The sequence below is a fragment of the Musca autumnalis genome, unplaced genomic scaffold (assembly GCF_047663935.1).
Source record: "Musca autumnalis isolate F117 unplaced genomic scaffold, ASM4766393v1 scaffold_3, whole genome shotgun sequence".
NCBI classification, from domain to species: domain Eukaryota; kingdom Metazoa; phylum Arthropoda; class Insecta; order Diptera; family Muscidae; genus Musca; species Musca autumnalis.
This window is the reverse complement of record NW_027411866.1, coordinates 231,714,469-231,730,128: the sequence shown is the minus strand read 5'-3', so window position 1 is coordinate 231,730,128 and position 15,660 is coordinate 231,714,469. Positions and strand designations below refer to the sequence as shown.

General features: G+C 32.3%; 1 protein-coding gene and 1 long non-coding RNA gene across 6 annotated transcripts in view; one reads left to right on the top strand and one right to left on the bottom strand.

Annotated features, from left to right (window-relative positions):
• The window catches only part of LOC141399115 (CKLF-like MARVEL transmembrane domain-containing protein 4), a 58,210-nt gene extending 43,765 nt beyond the window's left edge, over positions 1 to 14,445 (bottom strand). Inside the window, exons 1-2 of one of the 5 annotated variants that reach the window (XM_073977255.1) lie at positions 14,294 to 14,445; positions 13,849 to 14,024 (exon numbers count right to left, since the gene is read on the bottom strand). In XM_073977255.1, the coding sequence (XP_073833356.1) occupies positions 13,849 to 13,992 (144 nt within the window). In that variant the 5' untranslated portion in view covers positions 13,993 to 14,024; positions 14,294 to 14,445. Of the gene's footprint in view, positions 1 to 13,848 lie in introns of all 5 variants that reach the window. The other 4 variants (XM_073977252.1, XM_073977257.1, XM_073977254.1 and 1 more) reach the window with 4 other exon arrangements.
• LOC141399116 (uncharacterized) lies at positions 12,994 to 14,247 on the top strand. Its single transcript, XR_012411771.1, has 2 exons — positions 12,994 to 13,063; positions 13,428 to 14,247. It is a non-coding gene; the product is annotated as an uncharacterized lncRNA (long non-coding RNA).
• Positions 14,446 to 15,660: the final 1,215 nt, after the last annotated feature.

The following is a 15,660-nucleotide window of genomic DNA, read 5'->3' as shown; positions in this document are numbered from 1 at the left end:
GTGCTATTGAATTGACATTTGAAACCCAGTGGGTTTATTAAATCCGGTTAAGTGCAAACGGGGTATAAGGCCATGTTTATATTATAGCTTTTTGCAGGGTTAACCTTCTTTATGACGATTTATTTGAAATATAAGCAATGGAATTGACATTTGAAACCCAGTGGGTTTGTTAAATCCGGTTATATATAAACGTACTATAAGGCAGGTTTTGTTTTATAAACTTTAACACATACTTACAGCGTGTTTTTGTAAAAAGTTTTTGCCCATTCGTTCGTCGATTTCATGAACGAAGACACAATTTGGTTTTCATAGCGGTTGACATTTGTATTCGTGTGACAAACAAATGAAAGCTTTTTATTTTCGTAATTTTTTTAGTTTTCGTAACAAAATCAGACGAACGAATACGAATAATAATATGTACCTCCGTTTCTTCATATTATCACAATTATTTTTGGACAAATTGGATTACATTTTTTCTTATTTTTGGTTTTTCATCTGTTTATCGGGGTTGCCATCAAGTGACACATTTTACGTGCAGATGCCTATGCAAAATTCACAAAATAAGTATCATGGAAACCCTGAAATATAAAAGCTTTTATGAAATAGACGAAAGCTTTCAGATAAAAACGAATGGTTCGTAAAATTTTACAAGAACCAAATTTTAAACGTATACGTTTTAGTACGAACGGTTCGTGTGACAGGCAAGCATTTTTACAAAAACACCCTGTTAAACTTTATTCCAACTCAAGAGTTTTACAAGTAGTAAATATTAGAGATCACAATAACTAAAAACAAATACAATCATTATTACTTATGTTATCGATTACCAGTAGTTACCGACAAAAATCGGTAAAATTAAAATGCAAAATTACGAATGAAAAGTTCAAATAAAAGTTGACAACACTCTTGCTATGGGTAGAACTTTACGACTGCTTTTTATTCGTCGCTAAGTTACCGAAAACCATCGGTAATTACTGAAATTATACGCATTTTAATTTTACCGACAATTGTCGGTAACTCAAAAAATGAGTTAGAGAATCGCACTACAGATCAGTGTTGCCACAGTCTAAATGTGCTGTAATTGTACGTTTACGAAATTGAGTGGTTTTCAACTGTTAATTATTTTGTGTATATGTCAAATGAAATTCCATCTGAAATCCATTGGATTTCATTTGACGTTTAAACAATGGAATTACGTGTGTTCGTTTACTCTACAGTACAATGCAAACGACCTTAGCCGATTACAAGAAGTTACTGAACTTGTACAAATTTGTAAAAATTGTTGAGTAAACGAACACAACTATTGACAGTTTAAATCGAGTGGATTTCGTCAAAGTAAACCTCGCATAAGCTGATATAAAGCTTTAATGTAAACATACTATTCAATTTTTTATCGCAAGTTCAAAAATAGCATAGCATACAAAATGCAGCATTTCTAATTTGTTGCTTAATTATTTATAACTTTAAACTTTCACTAAATAGATGTTCCAACTTTGAGTCTTAATTTTATGATAATTTGTGACAACTTTGGGTTCATTAACTTTTGTTTCTAAATGACAAACTATTAGCTATTATTTGTTGAAAATGTATATTCCCATGCTTAAATAAATAACACGATTATGGGTCAAGCGTTATTATAATTATTTCTGAAAAGCTATTAACATTTTATATAGAGATTACTTTTTGAACACTGTGCCAAGAAACGTGTCACGTTTTTTCATTCACTTATTCACTGTATGAACATAAGAAAATTATTTTTTATATACATACTAGCGGACCCGGCGAACTTCGTCTCGCTATTAAGCAATAAAATTTCATACAAAAACTCAATTTTCGATTTTTCCAATTTTCCGACTTTTCCAGAGAGATTTTCCAAAATTTTCTTCCGTAAAGACCTTCTCCTCGAAAATACGAATAACTGACAAAAAATTTTACAGATATCGGCCTAGCCGTTCTCATTTTATGAATTACTATACATTTTTTACACCATTTTTATATATATAGATTTCATTTAAAATTGATTTAGAATTTCTGTTCAAATAAATACATTTGTACATATATTTTGTTTAGATTCTATAATTAAAAAATGATGCAGCCATGATGATGGTGAAGTTGTCATCATCATCAACATCATCGCGTTTAATTAATTATAAATTTTGATATCTATATAAAAAAAATAAAAATAACAAGCATATATCTATCTAGATATACATATATAAATATGTATACATATCCAGCATCTTTTATATCGAAAAGATTGCTTCTTTTTGCCAAAAGTTTTGTCACACGGTTGTTGTGGCATTGTTTTGATTTTTTTTAAATTTAATTTTTAGTTAACATTTCTTGTTGTGTTTTTTGTTTCCTGGCTATTTGACATCAAAAATTGCAGCAGCACCAACATGTTTTTGGTTTTGTATCTCTCAACGTCAGGGTTAAAAATTATATCATCCAATAATAAATAACCTGTTCCTAGCTGCTATGGTACATACGTTATTTGTTTATATGGAATATCATTATGATTTATTATTAATTTTTTTGTTCACATAAATTCTTTAGCATATTATATCACAATTATCATTCAATAATTAATGGAACACAAGAGATGCTAATAAGAATAATAAATTGAAAGGTGCATGATCTAATGCTACATTTACATTTACGAAATCCACTCGATTTCAACTGACATTTCCATTGTTAGACTATACACTTATAACATATTTAAGTGAATTATCTCGATTTATTTGACAACTTAAATACATTATAGTGTAAATGTACTGTAAGCGATGTATTTCAGATTAGTTTTCATTTGACGTATACGCAAATAAATTGACAGTTGAAATCCACTCGATTTCGTAAATGTAAACTTACTATAAACATTTTAAGATGTTTGCTATAAACTTCCTTCTTCAGAATTAAGCTGAAAACAGATACAACAGCTGTGTCTGGTTACCCTAAAATTTGTAACAATTTGTACCAATTGTTGCTGGAAGTCGTCTGTTAACACAAAAAACCAGCAAAAGAGAGCGATTCGAGAGAGACATTTTGACAGTTCTTTCACTGAGAGCTTGCAAATTCTTGCTGGACAAATTTCTTCTAGCAAGCACTTGCAAGCTCTTCTTCTTCCTGAAAACAATCAATCAGGCGTTTTTAGTTTTTTGTTGATTTATGTTTGTGAACATCAAAAACAATTTTATTGTGGAAATAACATAGTCTAATTGTATTGTTTTATGGAGAACAAATTTGTAAAGTGGAAAAATACTTTTTTGTTACATTTTCTTTTTTATTTTTAATAAAATACAACGTGTTTGCTTCCTTTGTTGGCGGACAAATTGTTCTGTTTTGGCAAGTCAGCTGATTGCTTGCTGGTTTTTGCTGGAGGTGTCTGTTTACTTTTTACAATTTTCTAGCAAAAGAGAATAAAAACCCCTTACTCTCTGAGAAAGTTCTTGCTGGACAATTCTTGCTCTTGCTGGGAAAGTAACCAGACAGACTTAACGTTTGATTAAAGTTTTGTGTCGTTTTGGCCGTTTTTACACTGTTGGGCATGATGCCGAAAAATTCAAATTCATTTGAAATATATGCCGACAAACAGATAAACGCTGGACTTTGGTATCGTCGTCGCCCTGTTGTTGTTGTTTTTTTCTCGACGCCCAACGCAAAACTTTAATCAAACGTTGTATCTGTTTTTAGCTTTAATGATTTTATTATTATTCGAATGGCTTTAAATTGTCAATTCCTTTGCATATACGTCAAATATCCTCATAAAGAAGGACCTTGCATTCTTGTTCGTTAAATGAGTAGCACCGTTATAGTAAGTTTACATTTACGAAATCCACTCGATTTCAACTGTCAATTCCATTGCTTAAATGTCAAATGAAATTCAATGCACAGTAATTGACAGTTGAAATCGATTGGATTTTGTAAATGTAAACCAAGCATTAGGCTTGGTTGAGTTTATTCGACACAAAAGAGATCGTAAAATCTCCCTATTGTATCTGCATACATACATATATATGCGTGCTCTGACCTGTTTAGGACTTAACATTAAGGACTATCCCACTTAAATTAAACTTTTTTATCATTAAGACTTTAAATTAAAATGGTGTGATCAATGACTTTATCACGGTCAGCGATTGTGTGTAATGCTATGTCCTCATAAGCTCTGAAATTCTTAATGGTTAAAATGCTATCCTGTATTCCAGTTTGGTACTTGAGTAATTGATTAAAACTTTGGTTGGTTTTTTTGACATTAAGGAGACCGGAAACTCTTCTTCCTATTACATCCGCAAACGGATGTATCTACCACTACTTGCGTATAACCGCAATCCTGACATCGAATAACAGCTATTCCTAAAAGTCTGTACACCGGTTTACTAGAAGATCTTTTGGCTTTAATGATATACATTTACAGCAAGCATTCTTGTTCGGTAACTGAGTAATTGTGTTGGATTTGGTTGAGTTTTTTCGACATAAAGGCGATCGGAAATACCTTACCCTACTTGCATTGTAGGATTCGTCAATCAAGATTTCCATGTTTAACCTATAAAAGTAAAAATGTATACATATTTACATGTAACTTTCAATATAATTTATTATGACAACATTCCATATCGAATAATATAATTGCTGGAATAATTTAATTTGAAAGGTGATGCACAAAGTGACTGTCGTCATCAACGGCAACACCACCATGAGTATCATCATCATCATCATCGTGATCCCCATTAAAAACGCCAACATATCGATTGTAAACGGTGATGATTCAATTCATTTTTTTTTCTGTCGCTGTTTTCATTGATCATTGAATGCCATTCAAAAAGTTGTTATTGCTGTTGTCACTATTATATCTTTCAATGTCGATGTTGTTGTTTGTTGTCCACTTGGCGGCATTCCATAACAAATAAATATTCTAACCATATATGGGAACTGGGTTTATGGTACATACATATATCAATGTGAGTTGTTGTGTATTTGTTATTTATTTCTTATTAAATGAAAGTGAAATTAAGAGTTTGTTGTCTTTCTCAGTTGGTCTTGGGTGAAGATATTTTTGCAGCACTTTTGCAAACATTTTAATACAATTATGATTAATTGAACTATTAACCTTATTATTTGAGGAGCTATAAATTTAAAATATTACGGCCAGAGTTTTGTTTAAAATTTATGTTCATGTGTACTATTATTTATTGTTTATTGTTCATAAGTATGCCATTGCGATTAGGTCATGGAAATAATTTAAACGTTGTAGTCGGCGCGGTCGACAACTTGATCAGCTTTACTAAAATCTGCTTTAATAGCATGTCCACATAATATCTTTTTACCTGGTCCATCTCATTTATGATGATACATATTGACAATTTCACTAGGTTCACTAAATCTATTACTCTGTAAATATACTATAGAATAGGTTTACATTATGTAAATGTATCATAATATTACGTTTTCGTTGTGTAAATGTACAATAATAGTACGTCTACATTGTATAAATGCGCTATAATAGTACGTTTACATTGTGTAAATGCGCTATAATAATAGATTCTTGTTCGGTAAGGCCGCCATCAGTCCATCTGCTTTTTCACATGTATGACATCAGCTGTTCTGTATATTAGTATACCCAAAGTGACAACATACATGTGAAAAAGCAGATGGTCTGATGGCCGCCTAACTGAGTAGTAGCCATGGCACAATAATACAGGTACAGCGGCAAAAACAGCTGTTTATACACTAGTTGTCAAAATCCATTGTTGTGAATAAAAACAAATACAAAATGTAAACAAGCAATTCACAGTAATACATTATTGTGACCAAATTTGACGTTTGGTATTTGATGTAACACCTTCTTATTCCACCATGGTAGTAGCCTTGGGCTTTCTAAAGTTTATTCGTCATAAGGGAGATCATCCAATTGCATCCTACTTTATGGGGATATTGACAACTTTATATCATTTCCCAGTACTGTGTAAATGTACTATAATTATATTAAAATTAAGTTTTATTCGATCTTTTATTTTATACTACGTTTTCATTTACGAACGCAAAGGAATTGACAGTTTGGATCCACTCAATTTCGTAAGTGTAAAAGTACTATTAGAGATTTTTGTCGATAATAGGTGTGTTCGTTTACTCAATAGGTGTGTTCGTTTAATCGATAATTTGTACAAATTTGTATAAGTCCAGTAACTTCTTGGGATCGACTAAGCTCTTTTGCATTGTACTGTAGAGTAAACGAACAACATCCAGTAACAATTTGTACACATTTTGAGTAAGCGAACACACGGAACGACTAAAGGTTTGTCGAAAGTCACACTAGAGAGGTTGAATTAGCGTTAAATTAGGTGTTCTTAGATCGCCTTCGACTATCTGAATCGAAATACCATTGCCGCCTATTCATTCATTCATTCATTCATTGCGTGGCATTAAATTCGTAGAGAATTTTAAGGATGTACAAAAATATATATTCAAAAATAGTATGTATATGGTAAAGATGTCGTTTGTTAAAAAGTATAAAAATCATTATATTTAATTTATATCAAACATTTTAAATTTGAAACAAAAAAAAAAAAATGATTCACATGCCTAATAAACATTGCTGATCATCCATCTATGACCAAAATTGTTTATTCAACTGGACTGGGAAAATAAAATAACAAAAAACAAGCAGCTGCTTAATATCTCAAAAATTTTAGCGTTCACTTTATTTGTATACCCCACACTTTAGACAACAAATAGTCCACCACAAAGCAAAAAAACACACAAAAATCAATGAAGAATGGATATGACCCACTCATTTAGCCACATACACACAATTCGCGTTGTTGTCGTCGTTGGCGTTGCTATATAAATAAGTTATTGGGCCAATAACCAAAATATTTAAATATTCTAAAGTGACCACATATGTATACACACAAAAACCGCAACGAAGTAACACCTGTATTTCAGAATTTTAAATATTTTTCGTTTATTTGAAATCTGAACTTTGCCTCTTGGCAATTTTTATTATTTTTTGGTAGTTTCATTTTTATCTAATTGTCATATGGCAATAAAAAAACAACAGCAATAACATTTACTGTGCCACCACCCTGACATTATCATACAGGTGTGAAGATAGTTTGTTTAGAAGATAGAAGTAATAAATGAGAGACATGAGAATAAAACATCAGACTGTCGTCACTTCAAGGAACATCTAACGATATATTTTTTGAATAGCTATATCTGTGCATGAACATATGACGGGGGTATGAAAAGATTTAGAAAATAATAGTACGTTTACATTTAAGAAATCCACTGGATTTCAAATGTCAGACACCACATAAATAGACACCTCCGTTGCCTATCGCTGTCACTCCATGAACAGAAGAATGGTATAGTATCGTGGTTTACATAACAAAAAACTGAATGATGTACCCATAAATCTTTTGATATCGGTTGGGGACTTTTGCACTGCAGAGATGCACGACCAGCGATGGTGTTAATCTATGTCCTTCCCCATAATATTTAATGGATTACACGCTTTCAAGTAATATTGTTGGGTAACTTAGTAGAAACTTTGGGATTGGTTGAGTTTATTCGACATAAATGCGATCGTAAAGGGCAACCCAGTTCGAAATTTGCTCGGCCTTTTTTTATTTTTATTATGTCAGAAATGAAGCAGGAAAGCAAGGCGAGGGCATCTTATGTACCCAGCCCTTAAGGGCCCTGAACCACGCATATTGTATTTATAATTTACTTTAATTATTTTGCCTCCCTCTCCTTTGCCAGTTTTCAAAGTTAAAGCTCGCCAGTCTATTACTATTTGATAAAAATGCGTGTGTGTGGTCTTTTCTTTCCGTTTTTTTGCTATTTTCACAGATAAATAAAAAGATAGAAAAATTCTAATTTTATAGAATTGAAAAAGAAACAACAAAAATAAATTTGGCAGTGAGCTCAATGGAAGACAACAAAATAGTATTACAAAACAACCATAAAGAACAGATAAAGTGAATATTCAGCAAGCTAAAAAAAGTGACAACGACAAGTTAACACAATTTAAATTTATATGAATAGCAAAATGTTGTCATATGATTGAGACATATTAAGTTTTTTTGTGAGTTATTTGGACAAAAAAGTTTGCTGATAAATCAGAAAAAGTTTTTTTTTTTTGTATCCTAGACCGGTTTAAGGAATTATGTACTCGAGGTCAAATTAAAGAAAGGGAGAAAATATTTGTAACCAAAATATCGACCTTAATACCTATGATATATACCCCCAAAAATACGCAAATCATTAGGTCTGTTCGATAACTTCGCAAGTAAAAAGTAAAGTACGATTTAATTCAACTGATCAAACTTGCAAATTCTTACAAGGAAAATTTTGCTTGCAAAAACTTGTAAGTTCTCAGTAACAAAACTCTCCAAAATCCTCTCTCCATTCGCTCTCCTTTACTTTACAAGTTTGTTATCGAACAGCATTTTGTAAAAGTTTGTACCAATGCATATTTATATAAGGTAGAAGTGACAATCAGTTGTATTCTTACTTTTTTTGTAAATTTAGTTTTCAAAATGTAATAGGGTCTACTCATGAAATTTGAAACTTCGAAATTTGCTTCCATACAATATTGCTTTTTCATCCTAAACGTGTAATACAAATTACCTACGAGAGTTATGAACGCTTTAAATTTACATTTTGATTCAATTTTTTTCTATTTTAGAGGATTTTCAAAATGTATTTATGTTTTTCCTAAAAATATTTTTGGAACGACCCTATTATTCAATTTTTCTTTGACAATTAATTTTCAATAACAACAATGTTGTTTTTGTAAATTTGTTAGTTGTTGTAATTCATGCATATGCCTTATATGAATTTGCCTTGGTTTGTACAAATTTGTACAAACTTTTGGGTTATCGAACATACCTATTATTCAAACATTTATTGCGTTTTCGCCTTTACTAGGCGTTTACACAATACAGTCTGTCTGCAAATACAACTCTGATTTACTAAAACATACATACATTTTTCGGCTGTCTACCAGCTGTCCATCATTTTTTTACAGACAGCCGGGTTAACAAATTTTTGACATTTTTTGTAAAAATAAGTGAGATAATAATTGAAATGTGTTGAAAACAAAAGAACATGAACAAAAACAAAATATGTGAACCGAAAACATAAAGAAATCGACGATTTTCATTCATAATTCTAGAGCTGTTTTTGCAGTTGTCTGGACGTCTACGTCACACAGGCAAGTTTTGGGGTTTTGACAATCAATACATGTACTCAACTGTCCTGTCATGTGTAAACGCAGGGTTAATGATTGACATGTTGTCAAGTATTCTTGTTCTGTAACTGAGTAGTTGCATTGAATTTGGTTGAGTTCATGGTGGAATAAGAAGGTGTTACATCAAATCATACAAAACGTCAAATTTGCTCACAATAATGCATTACTGTGAATGGCTTGTTTACACTTTGTATGTGATTTTATTCACAATAATGCATTTTGACAACTGGTATGAAGATCAGCTGTTTTTGCCGCTGTACCTGTATTATTGTGCCATGGTTGAGTTCATTCGACATAATAACGATGGAAAACGTTGACAATTAAATTAGTCCATATTTACATTAGGCCAGTTTCCATGCTGTCAAGTATTCTTGTTCGGTAACTGAGTAGTTGCATTGGACTTGGTTGAGTTTGTTCGACAAAGAGGCGATGGGAACCTTAGCAATTAAATTAATTTCATCTATTAAATTATTCTTTAAGACGCAATTTTTATCTTATTTACAAGTTTCTAACATTATTTTGAATCGACAATAATTGACGCCTTACCTAAAAATCACTCGCAATAATTTACTAAAGTCTTATTAAAAATATGAAAATGTGGTAGGGAGGCTACTACTAAAACTTTTGCATAACACTTCTTATATGTACATTGTATTAGGTAATATAACTACTAATGTCAATTCCCAAAGTTCCAAAATTGCTTCGCTCTTCAGAAAAAAACACGATTTAATTGATTTATACAAGGATAATAAACTTATAAATGCTTGTCATTGTCAAACGCAGTTATGAAGGACATACCAATTTATTTCCCCTTGCTTATAAAACGAGTGTAGGAGTGAGTGTATGACCCATGGATTGGTCTGTTCTTTTACTTTTGAAAGTGGTAAAATCGGCAAAAGTAGTATAAGTTGTAAACTGCACTCATATGAATTGTATGGTGTCTGAAGTAAAGGAACGCCTTTCGAGTAAAAAGTTGTAAAACTTGAAGATTCTTGCACGTAAAGGAACAGAGCTGATATCTCTTACATACACTAACTATAGATTGCAAGTTATTCTAACGTAAAACAACTGTTTTAGTATAAAATAATAAATATTTAATGAGAAATAAGTAGCTTTTGAAGACCACACGAACCAACAAACAAGGTTATTTCAGTCGTGTCTACCATGTGATTGTCGATTGACCCTGTTTTCCTCTATAATTTGAAAATTAAAGTAAGGTAATGTCAACGAAACGGGAGCATACGAGAACAATAATACACCTAAAGCCAATGCGTTTCTTGAAGGTACTTTTAGGTTCAGATGTGTTCCACTAGATTAAGCTCTACGAAGATTTATGCAATAATACCATAGACAGACGGTAGCGTTAATGTGCATTAACAGCCTTAATGCAAATTAATTCGTGCATTCTCCACATTCTTAATGCACAGAATGAAACTGAATTTAAAGGGCATTTAGGTATTTCAATATGGCAATACCGTAAAAGAGATCCCATATTCATATGAGGGAGAGAGCATATTCATGCTCTCAGACACAATTTGCATTGCGAACAACAACAAAACAGTTGATTACCAGCAATCAGCTGTTTCGTAAATGCAGAAACTGTCGTCCGTCAGGGCAAAATTAAATGCAGTTCTTAATGCAAATTAACGCTGCCGCTTGGAAGCATGCAAATACAATCCCAATCTCTAAATCTAATTATGATCATAGTCCGATTTCTATATTAATCTACTTTTCCCAAAGATTTCGAGAGAATTGTTTATAGAAAATATCAGTATATGTGCAGTGTGAATCTTTGATTTCTAATTGGCAACAGTGGTTAGAGTCGTAAAAGGGTGACTCATGTACAACTTTTCGAAATCATATCTCGTCCGCTTTCATAAATGTCCATGATTTCTAGCCCTTATCACCTAGCAACCATTTTTATTCAAATATAAATCCAAGTACTTTGACATTTAACACATTTCATTTGAATTACAACAGTTAGATAAATAAACAGACATCGACAGTTAGACTGACGCTCAAATAATGAAAGCTTCATTAAAAGTAGGCCTTCATGTTTTTAATTATTTCAACTGCGTATTGTAGAAACCCAAATAACCAATAAATCCCTTCAAACGTTTACAAATCTTTTCTAATTATCACCATCAAATACTACTATTTTGGCCCAAATTGAAATAAATTTGTGCCCTTTTTGTTCGAACTGACTGACGACTATTTAATTAATTGAAGAGATTAAAAAGTATGCCACCCATTCTTTGTTGTTAGCCCCAATTTAGGCTTGGCCCTATCTAATCTATGTGAAATTCAATTAGAAATATCAAAGGTAACTCCAAAAAACAGCAGCGTACATATCAAAACTAAATTTTCATATTTGATAAGAATTTGGTTGTGAGCTTTTGTCAAACATTTTGAAGAGTCTCACAAAGAAATGGAATGCAATGAGAGCTACTTTAAAATTTTTTAAACAATATTGAATCTACCAATTGTTACCAAAGTCCATGACAAATAGTCATTTTGAAATAGGTTGACCTTTTCTTCTTTATTCTTTTATTTTTGTTATGTCAGAAATGAAGCAGGAAAGAAAGGCAACTTATGTACCCCGGCCTTAAAGGCCTACGTACATAATAAGCTGCCTCGTCTGGTTGCCTTGCTTGCTTCTGATAAAAGAATAAAACAGAAAAGAGCAACCCAGTTCGAAATTTGGTCGGCCTCCTTTATTCTTTCATTTTTATTATGTCAAAAATTAAGCAGGAAAGCAAGACAACCAGGCAAAGCAGCTTATGTACCCAGGCCTCAAGGTCTTTTGCATTGTACTGTAAAGAAAACGAACAACATCCATTAACAATTTGTAAAAATTTTGAGTAAACGAACACACATATTGCTACCAAATCCCTTAAAAACGAGGAGGTACAGTTTCCCATTAAAAGTTTTACCTGCTCGGTACAAAAGAGGCATGGCATTTTGGCTTAATTCATTTCTGGAAAAATAATAAATTCGAACCAAACAGTCCTTTACCTTTAGACTTTTACTATAGATTTGTTCCAGAACTAAAAAGTGTTTACAATTTTTACGACTTTTACACATTTTACTTGAAAACCCGTTCCCGTACACAAAAAAGTTGTAAAATGTTCACTTCTCTTTAAAATCTCTTTAAAAAATAGTAACATGGATGCCGGCGTCTGATTGGCTGGTACGCCGACTTTGAATTTTTTTTTAAGTTATAAAAAGTCAACGATTTATTAACGTAAAAAATTAATAACAAAACACCAACACCTTATCCTTTGTTCAAGCACCACACAGCAAACACTCAAAAATTGGGCAGTGGTTTCCTTGCTGTAGAGTAACTTCTTCTTCTTCTTACACACTATAAGAAGCTTTAAGTTTATTGTTCCAGGTTTTTTGACGTTTTTTCCACTTTTGCGTTCCCGAACTTTTTGAAAAAACTTTTGTGTGACAAAAATTTTTCTCTCTTTTATGATTTTTACTATTAAAAAGTACGGGAACAAAGCTTATAAAAACGTATGCAAGAGAGCCATCTGCCTATGTACGAGGCCTTTAAACTTCTAATCAGGTACTGTCTTTTAGTACATTTTCTTTTACGAAATCCAATCGATTTCAACTGTCAATTCCTTTGCGTATACGTCAAATGAAAACTCATCTGAAATCGATTCGATTTCATTTGACGTTTGAGCAATGGAATTGACAGTTGAAATCGAGTATATTTCGTAAATGTAAACATAGTATAAGATTTATGTATATGTTTTTGGTTTGCTTTTTGCGTTTCGCAATGATTTAATCAAGGGTGCCAAGTTGGTGGTTTTCCCGCTACTTGTGGTGATTTTTGCCGTACAAAAACCACAGTTTAAGCAGGAATGTCAACTGTTTTAAGGTAAAAATCGCTACAGACCTATGGTGCGTATGTGACTGTAGTGATTTTTACCTCGGAACAGTTGACATCCCTGGATTTAATATCTATTCTGATTAGCGCTTGAATGACTTACAGCCATGATGAAATAATAAGGTGGCGTAAAACGTCCAGCTGATTGGTTTCAATCTGTCAAATTTTTTGTTATTGTGAATAAATTGTATGAAAACGTAAACAAACATTTTGACATAGTGAAGAATTTTCCGCCAAAAATGAGTTGTTGTTGTGCTACTTACGTGACCTGTTAAATAGATCTTGCTTACAGCTAACGTCTAGGAAACAATAGCAGTTTGCGTTCCTCCATATGTTTTTCTTATGGATTTTCCTGCAAATGGCTTATTTAAAATCTTCCGAAATGTGTTACCCCTTTGGCAATTTCAACAGGTTTAATTATTGCAACTTATAATACGTTTAGATTTACGAAATCCATTCGATTTCAAATGTCAATTCCATGGCGTATAAATCAAATAAAATTCACTGAAATCCAACTTGGTTTGCTGATTTGATTTAGAAAATCTTATATTTTTCTTATTGAAACATATCCACTTTTCTGAAATTGTCTTTACTTTTTATATAAACACAACTGTACTCATTACTTCAATTTCAAATCAAATATTTACATTCCAATTAAAATTATTTAAAAAAAATAAAAAAAAACATATTTGCCACTTACAAATTGTACAAGTTTAATAATGCCAGGAACAGTTTGGAAATATCCAATATTAATCCTCAACGCTGTCAAACCGCCACCTGTACCACCGGGAGCAGCAGTTTGTGTGGTCTGAGTGCGTTCAACGGTAATTACGGTTTCCACCATTTTGTTAAAATATGATAATTATTGGTTATTAACTGGAATAAACAAATTGAAATTATTTCTTTTTTCTATTTTTCACAACGAACTTATTTTGTTTTGAAAATTCGTTAAATTTTTTCTTCGCTCTTTTCTTTTGTTACTGGGTTAAATATTATGACGTTCTCCAATATTTTATTTTGTATCTTTTTTTTTCAAAAATTATATTGTTCGTTTCACTTGTTAGCTTTTGTTTTTGGATTACTTTTTAACTTATTTTTTGTTTTTCCGTCAATAATTTCGTAGACGACCAATTTGAACAACGCACGTTTTATTACTAGCCCCAGCTAGCCTTCTAATTTCAGTTGGTTGTCAGCAGTTCTGGCCTGTCTGATGAATAAAAAACGCTCGATTATTTTGTCTCTCTGCTGACTGGGCAACCCGTTGCCATTGCATGCACACGCAATAAGTTAACAAAAACTGTTGTCGTCGCAGTTAACGTTGACGTTGCCAGAGTAAATAGTTGTTATTGTAATTATTGTGTTTGTTGTTGTATTGGTATCCACATTTCTTTTACTCAAATCTCTCAAAAAATTCAAATTAATCTACCTTTTGAATGTGTGAGTAGTGTGTTTGTGACGGCAGCCCCAACAGGTATTTGTTTTGGGGGGTTTTGTTTTGCTCTTCCCCAAAAACCGTTTTATTACTACTCTTCTACTCTCATTGTTATTTGAATATTTCGTTCTCTCTGTTATTGTGGAACTTATGAGATCATTTGTATCTGGTTTTTCGTTTTTCTCCATGTTTTGTTGTTGGGTATTTCATAAATGTTAGTCCATCGATGATCAATCGGTTAAATCATTCAAAATCGTAGTAGAACAGTGGGGGACATTTTTAATATGAGTATTTTCTAGTACGTTTTTATTAGCTCTTATTTTATTTAGATGGTATTTATTTATAACCGATGGTATGGCCTTTTATACATGGATAAAATGTATCCATAGATATTTTATGGATTATTCGTAGACTAAACACGGGTCGGGTGTACGAACTCAGTTGAAAAAATCCTCGTATCGAAACACAAATTTACAGTAACATTTGTAAGTAAAAAATAATCACTAAAGAAACAAAAAAACTCCAAAGCCAGATTGAATCCCAAATGAGACATTCTTGAAAGTACGTTGAATAAGCGTCTTTATATTTCTGAAAGTATGAAAAAATACATGAATCAAGGCCTCGGTATATACGATTGTGACGATCCACCCTTCTGGTTCTATCCCCTCCAGAGTTCGCTACCTTCTGGCCCCGGCCGTGCTCAGTCTGGGGCAGTTCTTTTCCTTTGGGGTATAGATTCGGATGCGTTCACACAAAAGTAAAGTTTTTAAGGTAGCTTTCATTGAGTATGTGTGAGTGAGTATATGTACATATATGTGTGTGAGTGAGTGAGTATAAATGTCTATAGGTGTGTGTGTGTGTGTGAAATGGTGTTAATTAAAGATGAGCAACATTAGATGTACGTTTGTTACTCCGTGGTCTTTACCCACCCAACCTGCTGACAACCCATTTTTATGCCAGCCCTTATGTACCTCCTAGAAGAGTACCTTCCCCTTTTGCGGCAAAATGAAAACCTTTACTGATTCATATTCAAAGAAGAAATGCTTATATTTCTAAACATGGATTATCTTCGATTAGGTT